Here is a 22,374-nt window from a genome sequence, read left to right on the forward strand (position 1 = left end):
TAAAATCAGGGTTTTGTAATTTTCATATTGTACAGATAAATATTTTGTAGATAAAAATATCCTACTGCTTTAATTTCTCCACCTATAATTTAACATGCGAGGTGTGATTAAAACAATTTTTTGTATAAGAAAAACGTTGAACTTTAAGTTATTGTCAGATATTTCTTAACATACAAGATATATTTTCTATAACTTGTTTGAGTTTGATGCAAATATATCAACAATCACCTTTTATAAAGTTGAAAATCAAGTAAATATTGAAAGCATACATGGGCATTGCGTGTGTCACCTTTTTAATAGTTATATGCTGTAAAGTCAAAACATCTGTTTTTAACAGAACAACTGTTACTAGTTGAATATTTAAGGAAAGCAGAATACAAATTATCTTTTGTTTTTCTTGTTATCAGTAAAATATTAGTTTAAGGAAGCCAGGTATTTCAAACTTGTTTATCACATGTTTTTACTTGAATAAAAAGTCCTCTGATGTACTTGTGACATTTTACAAAATGTAATAACATTTATAATGAATTAACCTTGATAGCCATTCCACTTTCTTTCTCTGATGTGATTTTAATAATCTGAATATTTATGTTTCTGTTAAAGCTGTATTGGTTTTAGTTTGTTGTTTTGTACAGTGTTAGCTCTTATAGTAAAAAGAGTGCAGCTGTGTTATCAAATATATATGTCAACTAATATAATAGTTAGTAGTACTTGTAGTTGGAGAAAATTCTAATCTGTCAGTAGATGGTATAACAATACACCATTACATGTGCATCAGTGAGTTCAAGCTTAGGGGGATAATAATTGTGTTTGTTTGTATAAGTTACAGTATTAGATGAAGCTATCAGGTTTCTTAAGCAATAGACTAGATAACTGTTTCTTCTACAAGGTGCTGTATTAGAAACTACAGTAAAATAAACATTGTTAACATGAATATTTGGCTATTTTTAATAACAGCTCAAAAGGTATACTCTTATAACAGATGCAAAATAACATAGACATCATAAGGTTGTTCTTCAGGTAACCACCATTAACAAGGTTTACAACATAGAGATAAGAATGTTGTCTTCAGGAAACCATCATGAACAAGGTTTGCAACACAAACATAAGAATGTTGTCTTCAGGTAACCATCATGAACAAGGTTTACAACACAGACATGAGAATGTTGTCTTCAGGTAACCATCATGAACAAGGTTTACAACATGAACATAAGAAGATTGTTCCTCAGGTAACCATCACAAACAAAGTTTACAACATAGACATAAGAAGGTTCTTCAGGTAACCATCATAAACAAGTCTTGCAACATAGACATAAGAAGATTTATATTTGGTCATAAGTTCATATGGTAAGAGAAAGTTTCAGGTATTACACGTTCAATGTTACCAATCACACTGCTGTGAAGGAACTGTCTGTTCTTTGTCTGAAAATTTCATCTTTTATTTTTAAATTATTTCTAATTAAAATTATAATATTGTACTCCATAACAAACTGAATAAATTACGTTAGATGTACAATAGTTAATTTCTTTGTCATTAATGTACATATATTCATATATAATACATATATCCATTAAGACATTAAGGGACTATGCTCATCATATTTCGTTGATGAATAATGAACTGTCACTGTGTTATTTTAATGTTCATAAAACATTGGTTGTTTGTAGTTATAATATCTTATTTGCAGTATATTCACTGTACAACTGATATCAGAGCCTTGATTCTATACATCACATGATAAACAGCAGTTTTACCACTTTGTTTAGGTTTAGTATATTATCACAGTCAGCAACACTCTCTCATTCACTAGCATGAAGGTATAGATCTGTACAACAGCATATGAAAAGTTACAAAGTTAAACATGTACACAGAATGAATCACAACACTTTCTATGTGCCTGAAATAACATTACATTTATCATTTGACAAGAGACATAAACAAGAAAACCAGTCAACAAAAATATCTTGAATAAATGTTTTAGTTTCTAAACTGTATGTACCAGACATGAACAATACTAATAATATTATAATTAAACACTGTCAAGAATTGGGTTCTGCAGATGTTGTCTTTGAACAAACTTTGGACAGCACTTGATGAAATCCACTGGCTTCAGATGTCATATCGTTACTTTCTTCATGCTGAAAGTAAAAATTGCTCACAGTTAGCAAACAGAAGAACCTTAAAACAAGAGAATATTAGTTTATAAGATATTTGGTTTTGTACTTCATAGGTGTCTCTGATGATGTATAACTAAATTACTTATTTAAGTGTTACCTCGAAATAGTATGAGTGATAATACAACATAAATTTAATAATTCCATTTTAATGACATGTAGGTAATTTTTATAGGATTATTTATTATGGCTAGAGCTTGTGAGATGTTTTAAATATAACAACATTACTAAAAGAAACTATTAACAACACATATTTGATAAGAAACAGTTAAACAAGTAACTATAAACTTAAAACAGTCAAATGAACTTCTCTATAGTACAAAAAATAACATGAAATGAGGTGAACAGTTAAATCTGACGACATATCCTTTAACAATTTTCATTTTCACTGTCAAGTTTCAACTTCTATGCAGAAAAATAGGTAAAACTATTTCCAAATGTGTAAACAAAATTAAAGGTCAGCTATGGGACTCCCCTCCACTATTAAAGTCAGCTGTGGGACTCCCCTCCACTATTAAAGGTCAGCTATGGGACTCCCCTCCACTATTAAAGGTCAGCTATGGGACTCCCCTCCGCTATTAAAGGTCAGCTATGGGACTCCCCTCCACTACTGAAGGTCAGCTATGGGACTCCCCTCCACTATTGAAGGTCAGCTATGGGACTCCCCTCCACTACTAAAGTCAGCTATGGGACTCCCCTCCACTGTTAAAGGTCAGCTATGGGACTCCCCTCCACTATTAAAGTCAGCTGTGGGACTCCCCTCCACTATTCTTTGGTTGCAGAAGTTTTCATGGATAATTTAGTGATGAAAATAATACAAAACATGTCAAATATTAGTAGAGATATGTTCATGAGATTATTTGTCTTTGAACAGGTTTCAGTTTACAACTTGATAATTTTGTAACTTTTCTAAATTCACAAAACAAATTTATTTAATTTGGTTAAAACAGAAGTGTTGTTGTTTTACATAAATAACAACATACACTCCATCGGTAAGCCTACTTATAGTGACACCTCTATATATACTTCAAGGCATCCAACATATCACAAACTTGTCATGTTCCATATTACACTGGCTCATCACTGTACCCTTGTCATATGAAGATTATGACACAGAATTAAAAATTAAACAAACTGCTCTGAAAAATAATTATACAACAAAGTTAACTGACATTTTTGTAAAGTTAGTACACCCACATACTATAACAAAAAACACCAGTTTGCTGTGGGCAAAAAGTGCAAAATGTACATATCTGTGAAAAAGGTAAAATATTAGATAACCTGGGAATTATAGAAATAAACAAAAGTCTGAAAATGAAATCCATAAAAAGTTCTAATTGATGAAACCAACTTGTCTATTCTTTAGTTAAATGTATGTAAACCATTTCAGGCTGTACTTGATAATACATTACTGATAAAACCATGATATTTGGTAAATGTGTCAGACATTCAGTTGTCTTTGTTTTTTCATTCTACAGACCAACATTCATCCAGTAAAACACTAAATAGCAACTTTAAACAGATTTCTGTATTTTGAGGGTTGGCCAGAATTAAATCTGTGAGTTTAAGGTAACAACATCTGTATATTTTTAAATTCAGTAATTTAGAAAATGATTAAACTGAGGAAATATTCAAACCGAGCTCAAGAATAAATCCTTTGTATAAGAACTCTTTTGAAAATATAATTGTATGAAAGTTACACTTAAACCTCAAAATGTTGTAAAGTCTCCCACACTTAGATTAATACTATACATAACTAATTCATCAGTAATGAAGCCTAGTTAAATATCTATATATTCCTTGAAACAAGACTGACTTGGAGAGTTTAATTTCAGTATAACATTTAGAAAGCATATGTTTACTGAACTTGTCTAAAGGTGATTTTATTAAACAGTAACTTGTAGTTCTAATAGTGACAGCACCCTTGTTGTCACAGTAACAGTAATCTTATAGGTATACTTATGGGAACATATCCAAACAGTAACTTGTAGCTGTAATAGTGACAGCACCCTTGTTGTCACAGTAACAGTAATCTTATAGGTATACTTGTAGGAACATATCTAAACAGTAACTCATGGTTCTAATAGTGACAGCACCCTTGTTGTCACAGTAACAGTAATCTTATAGGTATACTTATGGGAACATATCTAAACAGTAACTCATGGTTCTAATAGTGACAGCACCCTTGTCATCACAGTAACAGTAATCTTTTGGTATACTTATGGGAACATATCTAAACAGTAACTTGTAGTTCTAATAGTGACAGCACCCTTGTCATCACAGCAACAGGTATACTTATGGGAATATATCTTACACCAGACTCACCACAACTTTTGCTCTTGTAATATAATTTATGCAAGTGTTTTAATAAATAATGTTGATATTGATGAGTGAATGTATTTAACTTTCTGACCTGTTTAAGTTTCACAGCTTGTATCTCCAGTCGTTTCTCTAATGGACTACACTGGTTGATCCGTAACTGATCCATTTCTTTTTTCTTCTGGTCATCTTTCACCTTCTCCATAACCTTTTGTAGCTCAGACTTTTGCCCCAGTACATTTTTACCACTAAAAGGTTTTAAACAAATAATTTATTTGATAACTGTGTTTCTTATCAAAAGGCATATTTGTATATATGTACTGTATACAAGTAAAGTACAACTGAAATTTTACTAGATATTTCCCTTCCATTATTTCAGTGACACGTCCCTCAAGTATAAAACTAATAAAGCTACAAACATTATCTACAGTTACTTTGATGTTTTAACACAAAGTACACATCTCTGGTCTATAACTGCAGGGTGTTCAGAAAGTCACTGTGCAGTTTTGTCTGTTAATAAGTGCACAGCTTGGGTCTATAACTGGTTGTGATTAAAGCAACCCTATGTATTTTGTTGAATAATTTTTTTGATTATTTACCCTAAATTACGCAAGTAAATAAATATCAGTATACACACTGTAATCAGAACTTAACTAGTTTACATTCACACTATAGACTTGGTGTTTCTTTGTTCGTTAACTGGTTATATGTGAATACTGAATTAGTACAGTGTCTCTCAAACCATGTTGCATACAAGCTTAAAAACGAATTAGTCATGGGTACTACCTTGTCATGACTTCTAAATTAGAGACAACCTTAGCAACTTTGCCATAATAGAGAAGATTTGGTGAACGAGAATTAAACCCGAGATTCATTTAATCATATACCACTCAACCCTAAAGTTGAACAAATGTTAACAAAAAAAAAAAAAACTTAGGTTAAAATTTCACAAAGTCCAGACAGTTAAATATGTAGCTACGTGCTTAACAACAAACTTAATTACTATGTTGTAATTATAACATTGTTGGAATATTGAAAATTATTAATAGAAAAGCCTAATTTCAATTACTTTATTTTTGTGGTAGTCAATGTTATTGCAACTCTGTCTAATTTACTCTTGAAATAATCAAACGTCATAATGAATATGAACATTTTGATTAATTGTGTTCTGTAAATGTGAGTCCTGCAACTATATCGTCAACACACCTAGTTTTTTCAACCACATGAACTCGATAGACCAGTATTAAGTAAACCCGTGAACAGGAAAAAAAATAACGAAATAGCATATCTCAACCTCAAGATCACAAGAACCGATACACAATTCAAAACATGAATCCACAGAAAAATCACCCATAATGAACAACATTCCCTGGGATTCAGTACATGAAACAAAACAAAAACGTGTCATATTAAGAAGCCAAATAAACACAGCCACAAAACTATGCTCACCTGATAAAATTAACAATGAACTCAACAAAATAAAACAACACTTCATCAACATCAACAAATTCCCTCCAAAAACTATGGAAAAAATTATACGCTCACACCTAGACCAACAACAAACTACAAAATCTTATACTGCTGCATACCATGTTTCCGACATCGGCGAAAAAATAACCAACATTTGGAAAAAAAAACTTATAACAAACACAACATTCCAGTAACCACCAAATTTGTTCAAAAACTAGGTACAAAATTAAAGTCCATACTAGATAAAACTACACAGACAAACACAACACCAACATTATTTGTAACATACAACGCAACGACTGTCACGACTTCTACAGGGTGTTCGGAAAGTCACTATGCAGTATTATAACAGCATTCATTCAGTCTATTTCAAGCCAGCAACTGATGGCGGTGTTTAGAAACAAAATAAGAAGGATCCAGGCCTGTATTGATGCCAATGGGGGTCACTTTCAACATTGTTTATAATTGTCATTCATATTTACTACCTGTATTCTATATTGAAACATGTCTGTTAATAAATATATAAGTGCACAGTGACTTTTCGAACATCCTGTATATTGGAGAAACAGGCAGAAAAATGGAAACTAGATTCAATGAACAACAACAACAAAAAATACGTTTTTGAACACTGCAAATCAAATAAACACAAATACAGGGTGTTCGGAAAGTCACTGTGTACTTATCTATTTATTAACAGACAAAACTGCACAGTGACTTTCCGAACACCCTGTATAAACAATCGCAAAATCAAAGCCCTACTTATTCAACAATATAAAGGAATACATTTATACCGATTCTAATTAATAACCTAACATTCAACTGTAACGCCCCCTATAATTCCGTTCCCCTTCTGCTCTCGTCCCTGAGACTTGTGTTCAACAACGGTCACTAGCAAACTCTCTCTTTCTTAACCTGAAGATGTAGGAAGGTCGAAACGTTGTTCGCTGCTTATCAGTAAAAGTGTTAATACCCATACCAGAAGTTCTGAGATACGTTTTTATTTCAAGTGGGTTTCTCGTCATCAAGAATTTGGCAATACTTATATCAACCATTTGTTAGGTGTTACGGTTAATTACATGTATAAAAGAAAGGTTGCTAAAACAATGTACTGTAAATAAGTCTCAACCCTAATAAACACAATCTATATTAAAGTTAATTGGTTTCTGATTGACAAAACTTTTAAATATAATAATAATTACTATTAATCGCATAGTTATGATGTGATAATTTACGATCTACTGCTTATTGAAAAATAAATAATCGTCTTTACAGAATCTTACGTACCACCACCAAGTGATAAGTCTACGTACTTACAATGCTAAAAATCAGGTTTCGATATTCGTGGTGAGAATACAGCCCATTGTGTAAGTTTGTACTTAACAAAAAATATATTACCACTCAATACCGCAAGCGTAGCAATGTGTATTTGTTTAACTCCATAAAGCACGAATAGTGAAATACATTGTGTGGCTTTAGGCTTAATAACAAACAAATAATCCCATACAATCCTAGGATGCTTTAAATACGTTTCGTGAACAGGATTGTCGAGATCCTGCACGGAATAAACGTACTCGCTTGGCCTCTTTTTCTCAACATTTTTAAGAACTTTTTTAAAAAGATCCTAAATTTGAGCAGCAACAATCTCATAAAGAAGACAAGAAATATAGTAGCGGCCATTCTTAGCTTCAAATACAAGTTAGTAAAGTAACAACAATATCTGTTAAGTCTATACTAACTACTACCCAATTTATTATTTCTATCATTCTTAATGTATCAAGCATTTATATCCAAAGAAAAGCCAAAATTTAAGTTATTTGATGATTAAATGGGGATATAGCTTAAAGGTGCTTCACAGCATAATCAGGTATCAATAGTTCGGGCCCATGTGCAGGTCCCTCCTTTGGACACACACCCCCTCCCCGGCTCATGAGATTCTGAACTGACTTATCAAACGAGCTAGGAATTCAGTGAATATACAATCATGAAAAGGTTCTGTCATGAAACTCACATTTTATTATTAAATAATAATTCTCGATGGACGTTCTTCCTTTCAGTCGATTCTCGGCACGGATTGGGCAACTTCCGTGGAATCACCAAACCGTCTTCAGAAAAAAGTACGTCGCTGCTACACAAGCCCCGTTTCGCGTTTCCTGCGTTGTTCAGTTCTGAGGACATATCTGAAGACAAACAATCACAATATATTTGCTTTCGTTCTATGTTAAAAACGTATTTATGCATCTGTTAAATACAGTTTGTTCGTTTGTTTTCTTTGCTGCTACAACAAAACGAGGAAAGTAAGTAAGTTATCGTCTAGTACACTCATAGCGGGAAATGAATTACAGGAAATCCAGTAAAGTTTGATAAAAATATAAGCACGTTATTGGTTGGAGGTATTATGACGTAATACACATTTCTGTAGTGTCGCAATAATTTACCAGTGACATAAGTAAAAAAGACCCCATATCTCCTTTTTAAAAAGAGTAGGCTTGTTCTTTCGATTTGTACTCTCTGAAAAACGTACAACTCAGGGGCAAGTGGTAAATCGAACATATTTTAAACAGCTTGTTTGTTGGTTGAATAACACTCAAAATCAAAGTATATTATTGAAATTCCTATATAAATTTAGAAAAGATATTTTAAAAGCAGCATACATATAAAACGAGACGAATCTAGACAAAACATAAGAAAACTGTCTTGTTTTGGTTTGTTCTAACGTAACACTTCTTATATCACAAAGACTAATCAGTGATATTTGTGCAAATTACAGTTGAATACTGAGTAATAATTGGCACATGTTACTTGTACCTCATCCACTATAGCCACGAGACCGATCACATCACCAAGCACTTTGTCGTTGAATTTCAATCACGAATCAACAACTCAGTTGATAAATTTAGAGCGGTGATATTTTCGCATGAATCTAAAATGACGTAACAATCCATGATAATTGGTAAATCTTTTCGCCACTAGTAAGAGATTTCATAAAGCTAACCTAAACAATCTCGTCGTTATATTCCGTATCTCTGCGGTCGCCACCTCTAGTAATATAGAGGACGCTGAATTAATAAATTTACAAGAATATATAATAATCTACAGTAACAGATATAACTTTGTCCATTCTGATAAAAGATGCCATAACTCTAACAAGAGCCACTGTCTATACGTATTAATATTTGAAACACAGTATTAGTAAAAAATAATAATTATTTCAGTCACCATCGATTTTTCACACATAAAAAACGCATTTAAATGATTCAAACCATCCGTCACGCGTCAGAAGAAAGAAACACGACGCCTTAACTATGTTCCTGTATTGACTCGCATACTAGTCATTTCTCTTTCGTTGGGACATTAAGTTTGCTTGTTTTATTAACTGTTGCTGTTTCATATTAACAACCATGCTATAAGTCACACAGTTGTTGATCCATGGGTCATTCAGTACCCATGCATGACACCAAAGTGTGGTAGATATACTAAACAAACACAGAAGTAAAACATTTGTGTCCGCCGTAACTTGAAAGTAAGTTTTTCATATGCCACGATCACTGGCACGAACTGAACAACGCTGCGCGTAGCGAGTAGGTAGAAAAAAGGCGTATAAAGTAGTAAAAGAAAAACTATCTTACATAATAGTGTACACCCTCGTAATACCAAAGCCTAACTTACCTATGATATATATGATTAAAGGACTATATAGGAACTTTTTTTCTTCCCTTATTCAATCTCACTTTCTCCTTTCATGCACAACCTGTTATTTGTATACTAAAGTCTGCATACAGACGACGCCAAATGGTAGGCAGGCCTAGCTGTACTTCAACGCATTTGATTGGACAGTGAGCGGCAATATTTATTAAACTGTAGAAATTACGATATATTTACATTCAAAGAGAAAGCGAGGCAAACGAATGATAATCATTCGAGCAGAGAGAAGTAAGCCTAGTCTATAAGACAAAAAAAAAAAACAACAAGGTACTTTCAGCTGATTTAACCCTTGTTTATAAAACAAACTGTAATAGTGCCTTTTCTTTATCAGCTTCTTGTGGCTTTTTAGAACCTCAATCATAAAATTAAACACTTATTTTTCTCTATTGTAATACTGCTAATTAAGTGACAGTTACGTATACGAGTATTCTACACACTATGATTTTCATGTAACTTACAACGTATCGTTGATGGCTTGAGAAAGGAGAAAATAATTCCATTGTTCGTATTAAACTTTAGTGGTACGATGATAGAGACAGTTAGTGGTTTTATCGCTAGATCCAGCCACTTTTAGTTCCATAGCAACATATGTTTGTCAAAGGGATCATTATCGACTTTCACTGCCAAATTATCAGATATTCAGAGAAAGAAGTCGCCAATTTGTGTAGTCACAATATGACTCAAATATGGGCCCAGCATGGCCAGGTGGGTTAGGGCACTCGTCTCGTAACCTGAGGGTCGCGGGTTCAAATCCCCGTTGCACCAAACATGCTCGCCCTTTCAGACGTGGGGGCGTTATAGTTCGACAGTCAATCCCACTATTTGTTGATAAAAGAGTAGCCCAAGAGTTGCTGGTGGATGGTGATGACTAGCTGTCTTCCCTCTAGTCTTACACTGCTAAATTAAGGACGGCTAGCGCAGATAGCCCTCAAGTAGCTTTGTGCGAAATTCAAAAAAACAAACAAAACAAAAAGATTCAAAAACATACAGATAGTTTCGGTGTTTAGTGAATATAGACATAAGGAAAGGAAATCAAGGTGGCGGTGTCCAATCTGATTCCAAGGCTTGAGAAGCTGTGCAGTGCCCAACAGGCCAACACACCCCATTAGCAATTGTGGTTATTTAAAAATGAAATAAAAATGTTGTTTTTACTTTCAATTTACGTGTATTATTATTTCAAACGGCTACTGAGTTGTTAGGACTTAAATACTTAATAAACGGAACTGTTAAGTTTTTACTTTTGCTTAGGGGCGCCGCGAAAAAATTGCTGAAACACCATGGGCGCGGTTTAGGAAACAAATAGATATATATCAGTGAGTTAGTTATTAAGTTTGTTGGAATCTGTTTAGAATTATGAGAAATTCACCTTCCGGAAAGTTGAGATATAAATTAAAACCAATGAAAATGCAAAAAGAAAAACGCTTTTATTTATTTGATTTTTTATTTCGTATTGACTTGCCATAAGAATTTGATTTTATTTTGAACTGTATTGCTGTACAAGTCTTAAAAGGACAGTGCACGTGAAATCCATTATCCAATCATCTTACTATGAGGCCCAACACAAACACGTGGTTAGAGCATTTGATTCGCAATCTAAATGTCGCCGGTTCGATTCTCAGTCCTACCAAATATGCTCGCCCTTTCAGCCGTGGGAATGATATGATGTAACGGACAATTCCACTATTCGTTGGTAGAAGAGTAGCCAGGAATTGGCAGTATATAGTGATGACTAGGTGTCTTCCCTCTAGTCTTTCACTGCTAAATTAGGGACGGTTAATGCAGATAGCCTTCATGTAGCTTTGCACGATATTCAAAAGAAACCAAATCTTGCTATGATCTCCATTTAACATTTTGTGTTTAAATTTAAATACATAAACAAAAAGCATACTCGGTATTAAAGTACTATAACTCATATATGCCTTTTTTTTCATTACAAATCTCTGTAGGATAAAACAAATATGATATAAAAAGGCAGTAAGTTTAAAAAAAAAAAAACGTGAAGAAGGCAGACCAAGAAATTATCGAAACATTCATTACATTTTCTGCAATAAATACCATTGTTTGTTAAATTACTACTATAATATGCTTTCTTACACGAATATGAATTAACACGGTAAAAGTAGTACAGTACAATAATTGGGGAACATTTGGGTAAAAGACGAACTTTAAAAACAACAAGGGACCTATTGGTCCATCTAGGCCATTCCATTCACTAAACTAAACTTTTAACTGAAAGTAAAAACTGAATTCCAGCCTCTATCAAGCCTTCTCTTTAGTTATCTTAAATCAACTGCATACACCATATATAACAGCAATACATTCCAAAGAGTAACCAAAAATAAAGCTATCTTAAGTGAAGGTGACTACTACCCCGCTAAGAATTATATCATCCTCACCATTAGGAATGAAAAAGATATGATGTGTAAGCAATATCAATTCTCTTAAACACCTCAATAACATTCCATTTATTTTATTAACTAATTTCTAAGATCTTTATCTGTCCTCATATAACAACCTCTTCAATTATGCCAGTAGTCTTTCTCTGAACCCTTTCCAACAATTCAATGTCCTTTCTAAGGTACAGAAATTCAGCCTGAAAACAGTAGCATAAATATGGACTAATACTGTTAACGAAAGTATAACCTCCTTATACCGGTATTCATTTTTAGAAATAGAAAAAAGCTGAAAGTACTAGTATCAGCACATTGCTTAATTGGTTTTACAGACTGATCAACTATCACACCAAGGTAATTTTCTTCCATGACACTGTTTAGATTATTCTAATCAAAATTGTACTTATAATTCAATTTATGATATAGCACATGCATTTCTTTGCAATGTTTGTAATTAAAAACCATCTTCCATTTATTCCCTAAAAGTATAACAAAACTCAGTTTTTAAAGTTTTTAACCTTCAGACTAAACGCTGTTGTAGTTTTTAATGTTCGTCTCTAATCACTCTGTAGCGAGATAATTAAGAACATTTAATAAATCTTTGAAAATTATTTAACGTTACCATGACATTCGGTTGGGTTACTACTAGGTCACATATCAACAAACATATTTATATTCAAATCAGTTATTAAAAAATGAAAACCAATTTGAACTATGGAAGCTGTATACACTCTGTGCACTACAGGAAATCGACTTTCGAATTTGATTATTGCAAATGTCTAAACTTACATCTGTCCCACTGGAAGATCATTGGCTTTGAAATTATACTTTTTCATTTTGTATTGTTTAAAGTTGTTGGTTAATGTCTGTGCTTGTCTTTCTTGTCTTCTGATAACTAATTATAAGTGTTCTCTCCGGACAAGAACTACGTGGTTTAATATAATGTGTTTCTGTAGTGGCAGAAGTTTACACATATCTGAAAGTTTTGTTCCTCCTATCGTGACTTATGAAATGACCAAGTGCACTCTTGCAGAGGTCACCTTATTGTGTATGTGTCTTCTTATAGAAAAGCCACATTGAGCTGTCTGCTAAGTCCACCGAGGGGAATAGAACCGCTGGTGTTGGCGTTGTAGATCCATAGACTTACTGCTGTACCAGCGTGGGACGACCTTACTGTGATATATTGATACTTATATGTATAGTGGTTAACTCTCTCAATTATAGAAAATATATCAGAGATCGCCGTCTAATTAAACGGAAGATCTGAATTGTGTTTATTTATCATTCATGAAATAAAAAAAAAACCAGCCAGTTTATATCCAGTTTATTCATTTAGTTCAGTCAGACAGTAAACTAAGTTTAACACTGCTTAACATTTTTCATGATGACAAGGATATACATATGATATGGGTTTCAAAATATTTTTTATTTAAAAACAGAAAACAAAAATAGCGTTTTAAATACATTACGATGCTTGGAGGTCTTGATTCACACTCTTCAGGTTTCGTGTTCGAATCCCATAATCAATATGCACCCTTATTTAGCTTCGATGATTTATAATTCGACATCTAATCCAACGCACGCAAAAAGCAAGTTTATTTGCGCAAAGCTACTCAAGGGCTGTCTAAGCTAGTCGTCCTTAATTTACTAGTGATAAACAAAAGGAAAAAAACAGTCAGTCAACTTTACCAACCGTCAACTCTTGGGCTACTCTTTTGTCAACAAAAACCAGGATTGAGCATAACATTATAATGCTCCAAACACTGAAAGGACGAATGTACTCGGTGATGAAATTCGAGCTCCTAATATTTGTTTTTGTTTGTTTGTTTTTGGAATTTCGCACAAAGCTACTCGAGGGCTATCTGTGCTAGCTGTCCCTAATTTAGCAGTGTAAGACTAGAGGGAAGGCAGCTAGTCATCACCACCCACTGCCAACTCATGGGCTCCTCTTTTACCCACAAATAGTGTGATTGAATATCACATTATAATGCTCCCATGGCTGAAAGGGTGAGCATGTTTGATGTGATGGGAATTCGAATCTTAACACACTTGGACATGCTCGGCCACCTCGACTATGAATCACTGGTCTATGGCTCTGCCAAACCATCGGCCTTAAAGATGCTGGACACTATTCATCATTAAGGACTTCAGCTCTGCACTGGGGGTTTCTGTACTTCCCCAGTTCAGAGCTTATACATAGTCTCATGAACCTTTTTTGCACCTCTGCCATTTACAACTGTCTTTACTATATGCTTTGAAACTTTGTTCCTAACCAAAGCATCCCATCTAGGGTTGTGTTTTCTTTCCTCGTTGGCTCATGCTTTTTCAGACCAGACGGTATGCCATTGCTCCTTTTAGCCTTCATATCCAGTCATAGTTGGATGAATTGGATCTGTCCTTGAATAACATTGCTGTATCCACTGGTCAGCCCATCCCACCATGGTTTATTACCATCCCCAATTGTGAATTATCTTAAAGCTATCTGAGAAAAGTAGACACTTCTGATTGGAAATACTGTTTGTTATTTGCTGAACATCTTTTGAACCATCTTTCCATTCCTGTTTATACAGATGGTTCAAAATCAGGTGACTGTGTGGACTCTATCATGGTTGCACGTAAAATCCCCCTCTACAGCTTCTGTGTTTACTACTGAACTGTATGCCATTTCTCTTGCCCTGGATCACATAGAAGCTAAGCAGTTCTCAAACTGCATGATTTATACTGACTCGCTTAGTTCTCTGCTGGCCCTAGAATCACTTCACGTTGGTTCACACCCTGTTGTCACCAATATTCACAACTGACTGGCCCATTTCTCTTTATCATCTACTTCGATTCAGTTTTTCTGGATACTGGGCCATATTGGTATTCATGGGAGCTAGCTTGCCGACACTGCAGCTAAGTCTATCTGCTCTGGCACTATCACTGCTGTGCCTGTCTGATACATGGACTATGGTCCTGTATTCAAGGCTTGGCTCTGTGCCATCTCGCAGTCAATTTGGAGTGAGCAATGCAAAAACATGCTTTTCCAAATACAACCCTGTATTAGACTTTGGCTGTCCTTGTTACCGTAAGGATCGGAAGTAGGAAGTTGTTCTAACTAGACTATGCATTGGTCACAGTTTTTTAACTCATTGTTTTCATTTATCTGGAACTGATACACCATTATGTTGTCTGTGTGATACTCAGGTCACTGTATACCACATTTTACTTTCTTGCCATCGTTATGACTATCGATGGTGCCATTTTCACCATATTCTGTCCTAAGGTTTGTCCATAATGTTAGACAGTGTTATTGGTGATGGTGACATTGTCCACCTTGGAAATGTTTTTAGTTTTTTAAAGGCCATCAGTCTTTCTAATGCCATTTAAGTTTTTTTAGACCTTTTTTGATGAGAATCCCTTTGGAGAATCACAGTCTATCTAGTTTGATTTGAAATTAGAAAATGACTGTAATGTCAAGTAACTCAAATAGGACTGGAAAGGTCCACTTAGGTGACTAACGCTGCTGTTTGAACTACCTGTTAGTCATCCTGGCAAGTTATTATTAAAATTTTGCTACACTTCCTTTAAAACTTTAATTACTTTACTTTTTGAAAATAGCTATAACGTCAAATAACTTGGAACCAAGACTGGAAAGGCCAGCTACAGGTGACTGATGATGGTTTTCGTACTTATCTCTTTTAATCTTCCTAGCGAGTTATGATAATTACAGTTATGCTGCAGAAAGTCCTCTACAACTTGTATTACTGTAGTTTTGTTTTAATGCTTTAGACTAGATGTAAACATTGGTTTATGTTTTTTTTTACTTTGTTTTTTTTACCTTAATTTTCTTTTATAAATTTCCTGATTTTACTTTAATTTTATCTTTTTACTGGATGTTTAGCACAGATAGCCTAGCTGCTTTGTGCCATAAAACACCAAATCGAGCTCCTAAGTTGTGAATGAACCACTCTAATCACTATACTATGTCAGGTCCTTGATAAAAAATAATTTGACGGTCGATGGCGTTGACTAGCTGTCTTCCATCCGTCTGATTCGTGAAAGTTATTTTGGTTTATTGTCTTTTATATCCTCGAGAGATCTGAAAGATAACCAGGGGTGGTCAGAAACTTCTATTTATATTCTTGCATAAATTAAAGATAGCTAGCACAATTAGGTCTCCAGTAGCTTTGCTCGAAATTCAACAAGTCGAACAAAAATGTATCTCAAAACGCCTAGTATGGGTATAAATACTTTGTTCTCTCCTTATCAATAAAAGTGTTAATACCCATACCAGCCGTTCTGAGATACATTTTTACTTCAAGTGGGTTTCTCGTCATCAAGAAGTCGAACAAAAGCTATTGTGGTTATCAAGGTACTTGCTACTTGTGTAGTGCCTGTAATACCTAACATTTAGTTATATGTATAGGAAGGGCTTTAGTGAAATTGTTTACCTTTTTAGACCTAAAATAGACAAGTATTTGGTGAATCAAATATTTTAAAATTGGGATATAAGTGTTTGATATATTCAATGTTTTTGTAGCAAACTTTAGATACTTCAAATCTAATTTTTAAAGCACCTTTAACCTTATTTTTCTTTTACTAATAATAATCTTAATAAATAATAAAAGTGAGTTTTATTACATATTCAAATTGAACGAGAACGGTAATAAAACTCATTTTTGTTTGTTTTTTTAATTTCGCGCAAAGCTACTCGAGGGCTATCTGCGCTAGCCGTCCCTAATTTAGCAGTGTAAGACTAGAGGAAAGGCAACTAGCCATCACCACCCACCGCTAACTCTTAGGTTACTCTTTTATCAACAAATAGTGGGATTGACCGTAACATTATAATGTCGTCACGGCTGAAAGGGCGAGCATGTTTGGTGTGACGGGAATTCGAACCCGCAACCCTCGGATTACGAGTCGAGTGCCTTAACCACTTGGCCATGCCAGGCCTATTTAATGATTATCGGAATATGACGTAAGAAATAACAAAAACAATACTTTAAAAAGAAATTTTCTTCAATATTATTCGAAAATTGTTACGAACGTTCCTCGTTTCTAACTGTTGGTATTTAGGTCCTTTGGGTGGACCTGGAAGGGTCAGGTACAATCTTGATTTCTTCCTCCCGCATTTATGCTGTTATCAATATTTGATGTTTGAGGCAACTGCTAAATGTTGAATGCAACATAAAATTGGTATTTCTTTCACAAATGTTCAGGAATATGAATTCATTTCGTTGAAAGCTTGTTTTTGAATTCCGAACAAAGCTACATGAGGGCTGTCAGCGCTAGCCGTCTCAAATTTAAAAATGTAAGACCACAGAGAGAAAGCAGTTAGTCATCACTACCTACCGCTAACACCTTGGCTACTCTTTTATCAACGAATATTGGTATTAACAATAACATTATAACTTGAACCAAGGCTGAAAGAGAGAGTATGTGTGGTAGGACGGGGATTTAATCCTGCGATTTTTAGATTGTGAGTCGAGCATTCTGATCACCAGACCATGCCGGGGTACGTTTAAAGCAGATCTGGCAGAGATTAGCTGTCATGCACATAAGTTACATTTTATGTTTTTCATAACAATTTCTTCTCATATAAAATCATAACATAATAGGTCAAAAGATAAAACATCTACAATTAATTTGTAGTTATATCAATTTTGAAACATACTGTTTTTCAATTCGCTTGTTTTCAGCGTATAAACATATATAATAGCAGAGGCCGCTTTTTGTACATCGAACGCAGAAAATAAAGTATAATCTGAAGTGTGTTTGTATTATTTTATTATACTGTATGTGTAGCACTAATATTAAAATTTTCTAGTAATCGTAGTATTATTGTAGATTTTGTGGTAACGAACATAACTGTGTATTTTTTTTTCGTATTCAAGAACGCATTGTAGTGTATTCTGAACACCTTATCTGTTTTGTTTTGAACTAATAGTAATAATGTATAGGCCTAATTTTCTTAGGTTGAACAATATATTCTTTCCAATAAGGAATAAAAACAAAGTGTTCGAAGATTGTTTTGTAGCCCTGACACCGAATTTACGTTTCTCATCATATGATTTATTTTGTAGGAAAGATCCTTTGAGATTGATACAAAATCTTAAGCATACTAGTATAACTGTGAAAACTTTAGGCATTACAATATCAAGTAAGTACTTTTTACGAACTTATTCAAGTGAGGAAGGAGTAAACAAAAATCCGCTGTTCTCATCAGATGAAATAAATTCAGAAAATGATGAAATTAAATCTGAATTGGATATGAAAAGGGATAAGTCACGGCTACCATCACGCACAAAACAAATGTACATCGAGAATAAAATGCCTGTTCTCTATCAAGATTATCATTATAGTATAAGGAATTTGAGAAAATATTATGCAACATTTGGAAGCAGCTCTGGATTGAATCCAGGAATTATGTGGCCAACAAAAGCTGAACTTGAAAATATTTTGGAACATGATTCTGTTTTTCACCCATCTTTACAAGATGTGTTAAGTAAAGTCCACCACCAACGAGAAAAAGAAGAAAAAGAGAAAACATTGCGTGAGCAAGAAATTAAAAATAAAATTGCTAAGCTTGATGCATTGAAAAAAGAATTCTATGAACAACAAGCTAAAAAAATAGCAGATGCAAAAGTCCAGAAAGAGAAGAAAGAAAGAATGATTGAAGAAGTCCGACAATTTTTAGGATATAATATTGATCCCAAGGACCCCAAGTTTAAGGAAATGTTAGAAAAGAAAGAAAAAGAAGAGAAGAGAGCAGAGAAGGAAGCCAGGAAGAAGGAAAAACAAGACAAAATCCTTGCTAAGCTTGCACAGAGTTCTACTTGGAGATGAGTAAATTAGATGATGACAAAAACTGTAATTTTTCAGTGAGAATTCTTGTAAAAATAGATGAGGAAAATGAGTACCTGCTGTTATTTAATAACTGCAATGATTTGATAAAAACAGATAATGTTTAGTTAATACTAATATTTTCTGTGTCATAAAAAATGTATGTATTGGTTAGTGTTCACATTTAATATACTTCATAAGTTGGAATGTTTTGTCTTGGGATAAGATAGTAAGTTTTATATTTACTTAGTAAATGTCTATACAGAGTTAGGTATTTTTAGGAATATTGGTTTCAAGTTTTGTAGTACAACTGTGTGAGGCAAGTTAAAGTGAAAAATATATTTGAAAATGATTTTTCCATGAAACAAAATAATCATATTAATGATAAAAAAGTTTCATTTTATTAAACAATACTTACAAAGCTGTAATGTTAACATATTTATGGTGAGTGTTTGCTTTAATAATTTTAAGGTTTGGATTCAAATTAACTGGAATATTTTAATAGATTTTGATGGAATAATTTATTGTATCCTGAAAAGTGTCTCTTTCTTTGTAATTATACAGATAGAAATTTATGTTCATGGTTATATCAGACAAGCAGTGTAAGCTAAATGTAATTATATACATTTGAATTTGAATTCATACAAATAAACAGAACACACCACATAAATCTAAGCTAACCTTTACACCTGTTTAAATATATGTGTATCATATGTCTGAATAAATTCTAAGTAAGCAGCACACATAATATAGTTCAATCCTATCAAAACAGCCCACTTAAGCTAAATGTGATTTCTCACATTTTTATGTGTGTGCATCATAATTCTGAGTATATTCAAACAACATACTGATAGATAAATCTCTCCATAAGTGTTTTACTGAAGAGTAAGTCTTGATGAGTTCCAAAGTGAAAACAACCTTTACATTTAATATTGTCGTTACACATCTCAAACAGACCTCCAGCAGAAGCACTAACAATTTAACATAGCTGAATCAAGGAATTTTAAAATGTCATAAATCTACCTTTCATTAGCATTTCTAAATAATAGATGAATATTAGCTTACTGTAAATTGCAGAATACTGAATGCAATCTGTGACTTTAGGGAGAGAGTCCTTATGCTATGTACGAAGTGAAGCAGTAAAAAACAAATGTAAGGTCATCAGAAGCTAGATACAAAAACCAACCTGGCATATTCACTATCTCTGGTGTATGTATATGAAAGCCTACTCTTGAATAGTCACTATCTCTGGTGTATTTATATGAAAACCAATCTGGCATAGTCACTATCTCTGGTGTATGTATATGAAAGCCTACCTTGAATAGTCACACTCTCTGGTGTATCTATATGAAAACCAACCTGGCATATTCACTATCTCTGGTGTATCTGTATGAAAACCAACCTGGGATATTCACTATCTCTGGTGTATCTGTATGAGAACCAATCTGGCATAGTCACTATCTCTGGTGTATGTATATGAAAGCCTACCTTGAATAGTCACTATCTCTGGTGTATCTATATGAAAACCAACCTGGCATATTCACTATCTCTGGTGTATCTATATGAAAACCAATCTGGCATAGTCACTATCTCTGGTGTATGTATATGAAAACCTTCCATATGACACCTCCCTCACTAGTAATATTTGTTATATCAACAATATCACTTCTCTCCCTCTGTATAGTAATATTTGTTATATCAACAATATCACTTCTCTTTCTCACTAGTAATATTTTTTATATTAATAGTATCACTTCTCTCTCTATATATAGTAATATTTGTTATATTAACAATATCACTTCTCATCTCACTAGTAATATTTTTTAGATTAACAATATCACTAGTCTCTTTTTCTCTCATAATATTTTTTATGTTTATTAGTATAAACTTGTTATATAGCATAAAAGTAATTACACATGAGGCTTAGTGGTATATCATAAGGGTTACCACATTAAAAATTGTGATGTGATGTCCATGGTGAGTGTAGTAAAGATTGCCAATTGTGTAGCATTTCATTTATTAACAAAATTTAATCTGGTATTGACACACGTAGAAGTTTATTTATGGTGCTAATTATATTTTTATACCTTGCATATAAAAAGTATGGTATAACATTTATACCTTGTGTTGAAGGGAATAGTAAGATTAGGAACTTTGTTACAACATTTTCGTTTATGAATTTGATGACATTATGTAACAAGCCAAGTCCACAAACTGTAGATGTCAAACACAGTGACATTATTGTGTGATAAAACAACTTGTGTTCAAACTTATTGTGTATCTTAATCTGTATGAAAACTTTGTGCTATGAAATATTCATAATATTTAATTTGATAAGAGAACAGATTAATGATACCAGATAACCTGAATTTGTTTCTTACACTATATCAAGTGTAGGCTTGTACTGCATATGTTTTTGTGTTTCTTTTATGAAAGTTACACTGTATTAGTTACTAAACTTTATTTACAAAAAAACATTCTGCAAGTTAAGAAATTTACTTGTATACTATAGCACTGTGCTCATTTATCTAACTTTTAGTTTTGTTTTTTATATTATACTGAAGAAAAGCCTGAACTAAAGCCTTGATTGTAAAAATTTCTGATTGTAAAAGATTTTCTCATATATTATGCAGAGTGATAAGTCAAACATGTGATCCAGGAGAAAGTAAAATTTAACAACAGTAATAATTTTGGGTGATAAGTGAAAAAACTGAAGACAGAAGAAATGATCTCTTTCTTTATTATGAGAAATCTCTGTATATCTCATTGTCTTTTTAGTTTTCAGGCACTTCATACAAGTATTAAAATTACAAATGTATTTTTAATTTAAAACTGCTGTTTTTAAGTTCATAACCACATAAATTGAATGACTTGTTTGCGAACATGAAACATATGTTTCAGTTCTTTTTTATTTCTCAAACTTTTTTTACACATGTTTTAAAGTTTATCTCAAAAATTATTATTTTCTTTGCTGGTTAGTATAAATTAATTTTCTTTTTCAAGATAGACACCTTGTATTTTCAAACAATAAACCCTTCTCTATTTACTCAATAGTTACGTAAGCATACAACATGAACTACCTTAACAAAGTCACTTGTACACTGAACTTTTTAAAGGATTAATTAATATATATGAACCTTTGAAAATGTATGGAGAGAAAGGCAAAGCTAGCCAGCACAATTATCGACAATGCATGATAATAGGAAGACACACATGAGCTCTTTCAAATAAGGAAAACAAAGAAAGAGATATGTTTTGAAATGTCCAGTGAAAAATATACTTTTCTAAAACAGTTGTGTAAGTGATGGAAAATAAGATAACGTTATTTTATAACTAAGTCATGGCATTGTCACAACATCAATTTTTAAGATGGCCAAAGGAAGGGATGGGAGACTAGAGGCAAAATAATGTAGTATGAAAAATCAAGCCAGTGATTAATAACATCAATTCTATAAACTTATGAAAAAAGCAAAACAACAAGTAAAGTAAT

General features: G+C 33.2%; 2 protein-coding genes across 4 annotated transcripts; one reads left to right on the forward strand and one right to left on the reverse strand.

Annotated features, from left to right (window-relative positions):
• Positions 1 to 924: 924 nt before the first annotated feature.
• On the reverse strand, positions 925 to 9,791 carry LOC143241775 (protein FAM107B-like). Of its 3 annotated transcripts, XM_076485005.1 has the most exons (4): positions 9,631 to 9,791; positions 7,973 to 8,141; positions 4,589 to 4,742; positions 925 to 2,139 (listed from the first exon to the last, which is right to left on the reverse strand). In XM_076485005.1, the coding sequence occupies exons 2-4, from the start codon at positions 8,137 to 8,139 to the stop codon at positions 2,041 to 2,043; spliced, it is 420 nt and encodes a 139-aa protein (XP_076341120.1). In that variant the 5' UTR covers positions 8,140 to 8,141; positions 9,631 to 9,791; the 3' UTR covers positions 925 to 2,040. The 3 variants fall into 3 exon arrangements, with proteins under 3 accessions (XP_076341120.1, XP_076341121.1, XP_076341122.1); XM_076485006.1 differs by lacking the exon at positions 9,631 to 9,791 and having other exon boundaries at positions 7,973 to 8,978; XM_076485007.1 differs by lacking the exons at positions 7,973 to 8,141; positions 9,631 to 9,791 and adding an exon at positions 6,084 to 6,112.
• A 7,980-nt stretch (positions 9,792 to 17,771) lies between these two features.
• Positions 17,772 to 21,153, forward strand: LOC143241763 (large ribosomal subunit protein mL64-like). Its single transcript, XM_076484984.1, has 2 exons — positions 17,772 to 17,810; positions 18,125 to 21,153. Exon 2 carries the CDS (start codon positions 18,312 to 18,314, stop codon positions 18,885 to 18,887), a length of 576 nt encoding a protein of 191 aa, XP_076341099.1. The 5' UTR covers positions 17,772 to 17,810; positions 18,125 to 18,311; the 3' UTR covers positions 18,888 to 21,153.
• The last annotated feature ends 1,221 nt before the right edge of the window (positions 21,154 to 22,374 follow it).

This window comes from Tachypleus tridentatus, unplaced genomic scaffold (genome assembly GCF_004210375.1).
Source record: "Tachypleus tridentatus isolate NWPU-2018 unplaced genomic scaffold, ASM421037v1 Hic_cluster_1, whole genome shotgun sequence".
Taxonomy (NCBI): Eukaryota; Metazoa; Arthropoda; class Merostomata; order Xiphosura; family Limulidae; genus Tachypleus; species Tachypleus tridentatus.

Excerpts from the sequence above, each read along its gene's own strand:
- LOC143241775 (XM_076485006.1), bottom strand. The coding sequence starts at position 8,202 with ATGCATAAATACGTTTTTAACATAGAACGAAAGCAAATATATTGTGAT. Across the intron at positions 4,743-7,972 it reads TTATTATTTAATAATAAAAT|TGGTAAAAATGTACTGGGGC; the intron begins GTGAGTTTCATG and ends AAAACCTTTTAG. Across the intron at positions 2,140-4,588 it reads AAGCTGTGAAACTTAAACAG|CATGAAGAAAGTAACGATAT; the intron begins GTCAGAAAGTTA and ends TTTTACTTTCAG.
- LOC143241763 (XM_076484984.1), top strand. The coding sequence starts at position 18,312 with ATGAAAAGGGATAAGTCACGGCTACCATCACGCACAAAACAAATGTAC.